The sequence below is a fragment of the Electrophorus electricus genome, chromosome 18 (assembly GCF_041902795.1).
Source record: "Electrophorus electricus isolate QZ-2024a chromosome 18, ASM4190279v1, whole genome shotgun sequence".
NCBI classification, from domain to species: domain Eukaryota; kingdom Metazoa; phylum Chordata; class Actinopteri; order Gymnotiformes; family Gymnotidae; genus Electrophorus; species Electrophorus electricus.
The window spans coordinates 13,739,792-13,742,500 of record NC_137514.1 but is presented as its reverse complement, the minus strand read 5'-3'; the positions used below and the strand labels follow the sequence as shown (position 1 = coordinate 13,742,500).

General features: G+C 40.6%; 1 protein-coding gene across 1 annotated transcript in view; it reads right to left on the bottom strand.

Moving 5' to 3' along the window:
• The window catches only part of LOC113574947 (FERM domain-containing protein 7), a 15,481-nt gene extending 13,933 nt beyond the window's left edge, over positions 1-1,548 (bottom strand). Inside the window, exon 1 of the mRNA XM_027006182.3 lies at positions 1,420-1,548. Coding sequence (XP_026861983.1) covers positions 1,420-1,548 — 129 coding nt within the window. The remainder of the gene's footprint in view (positions 1-1,419) is intronic.
• Between the last annotated feature and the right edge of the window lie 1,161 nt (positions 1,549-2,709).

Below are 2,709 nucleotides of genomic sequence, written 5' to 3'. Positions count from 1 at the left end.
CTGGTTCAAATATCTGGCTCATCCAGTCCCTGTTGTATTTTCCCTGCTCTTATACACCTCACCCAGTTCATGAATGGCTTGATTATTACCTAATGTGTTGATTTAAGATGTGTAGGGAAAATCACAAATTATCCCTTAAAAGTAATTGTCTTGCAGACAAACTTTTACCTTATTGTCAGTACAGGTAAGCACAGTTGTACCTGAACTCGAAGTCCCCCTTGACTGATGGATGCATATTTTTGCACAGGATTACCTAAACTGGTAGTTCATGCACACATTTTTGATCAGATATTATGTCTGAGAAAACACCCTTTCAGTGGCAATACATAGAAGTCCCCAACCATCTGTCCTTCTAAATGCTTCTTCTCACAGTATAATGTGCACAATATATTAGTAAAAACAAAATCCGCATTTGTTGGACAGTAAAGACAGATGCTTCATGCTGTATTTTATTTCATTTTTTAAAAAAGCTTAAAAACCCTGGGGCAACATACATGAGTCTTTTATCCTTCTCTCTGCTCTTCCTATATCATTGGCTAATTGCTTCTTTTGCTTAGGCAGGGCTGGAATGGGGCCAAGCCAAGCTCATGTCCAGTTCAGGCATCCACATTTTCTATTCAAGCGCATGCCCAATGGCTACTCCCTCTCTCTCTCTCTCTCTCTCTCTCTCTCCCCTGCTCCTGCCCTGCTTTCAACCTGCTTTCAAACCTTTTATCCTTGCTAACAACTACATATACTGTATATCTACTATATCTTTTTGAAAAGCACTTGATAAACATTCTTCTTCTTCTTCTTCTTCTTCTTCTTCTTATTATTATTATTATTATTATTATAAGTAGGTAGTAGTATTAATATTATTGTAACGTACAAGATTTGTTTTTCTGTCAGGTGTATTTCTCTGTGTAGATGCGAAAAGTGCCCATGGCATAATGAAACATGCACGCGCGCACACGCACACGCACGCACACACACACACACACACACACACACACACACACACACACACACACACACACACACACACACACACACACACACACACACACACACACACACACACGCACACACCCTGTGGTTAATGGGAAACAATGCTACAAGGCAAACATAGCAAATCCAAAACAGCTACGAACACACTGACAAACTTTCCGAGTTTCAGTAAAGCTATATTTAAAGCTAGAGTTAACGTCAATACCTCCTTTCATTATAAATGGATAATGTATACCTCACATTCCAATGAAAAGGCAGTGCGTAGATTAATTTCACTGACAAATACGTATATAATTTTTTGTTAAATTAGCCCTAACATTTATACATTTTCAGCGCTTATGTGGAAATAAAAATAACATTTTTATGTACAAAAAAAAGAAAAAATGATGTCAACAGTAAACAGAAATACAGACACAAATACTTTAAATTTACCTCGACCTCGAAAACTCGTTCGCTGGCGTCTAAGAAGATGACGCGTAATCGCAGTTTTCCCTCTTTCGATTTATGACGCCGTGAGCTGGTTTCGACAGGTGTCTTAAGCAGCTCAAACTTGTCTCCCATCTCTTACTCTTCGTTGGCAGCGCACACAGATAACAAACCTTTAAATTATCGAACGGTCAACCCTTTATGTGTAGCATATCTCATGTTAGATCCGCGTAGGAGTGGTCGGTCGCATCACGAGGAAGATTCACACGTCCCTTCATTTAAAGATAATCCACTTATTATTCAATCAGCCAGGCAAACAAACGTCCCGGTCATTAATTCCTGCAAAAAGTTTGTTCATAAGCATCTCGTATTTTATTTTAGTTTCATATCTTAACAGCACAAATCTATTCCAGAATGGGCTTTAGTTAAGTCATTGCGCACGGGGCGCTTGGCAGTCAAATGTGCCCAGGACAACAATGATGACACCATAATGTTTTTATTCCTTCCAGATACTTTGCATCTGTTTATAGCATAGGCTAGTTTTTGTTTGTTTGTTTTATTGGGTTTTTTTTATGGGAGGGGCGGGGGGGGGGGGGGGGGCGGGGGGGGGGGGCGGGGGGGGGGGGGGTGTCAAAATTCCTGGTTAAGCATCTCTGCAGCTGCCCAGGATCTGGAGGGAAAACCTTCACATACACACACAGTATCTGAAGAAGATTCCAGGGAGTGTACTAACAGCAGTGTACACGTTTCCCTGAGAACTTGTACGGGAAGATGCAGAAAGGTCAGCAGCCACTTTGAAGGAGTTTAGTGGCTGAGAAAGAAGTGAAGACACACCATTCAATGATATCAAGAGATCCACATTCAACTGGCCTCTGAGGGAAGGTGGCAACAGAGAAACCCTTACTGAGGAAAGAATAACACATCAAAGTAAGTCTGGAGCTTGTGGGATAAGGGTTTTGGGTCAGATGAGAAAAAGAGGATTTGGGCCAAAATTCAAAAAGTGTTGTTTTTTGTTTTTTGTTTTCTCTAGAAGCACCTCTCTATCACACTCTTCCTCTCAGACATCAGTGCATCACCTGTAAAGTTGATTGGAGGCGCAAACTTCTAAGGAAGCGAGCACCTGATTGATTGAGCTGAGTTGGACACACTATTTGAACTGTCTCATGGCAACTGTGTTAGTGGGTATCTTTTTGGCAATTTTTTGTTGTGTGAATAGCTGTTTTTTCTTTAAGTCTAGTGAACTTGTCATAGAAGCTTGCATTGTTAATGCTGACTAATTAACGTGAGGCTTAGTCA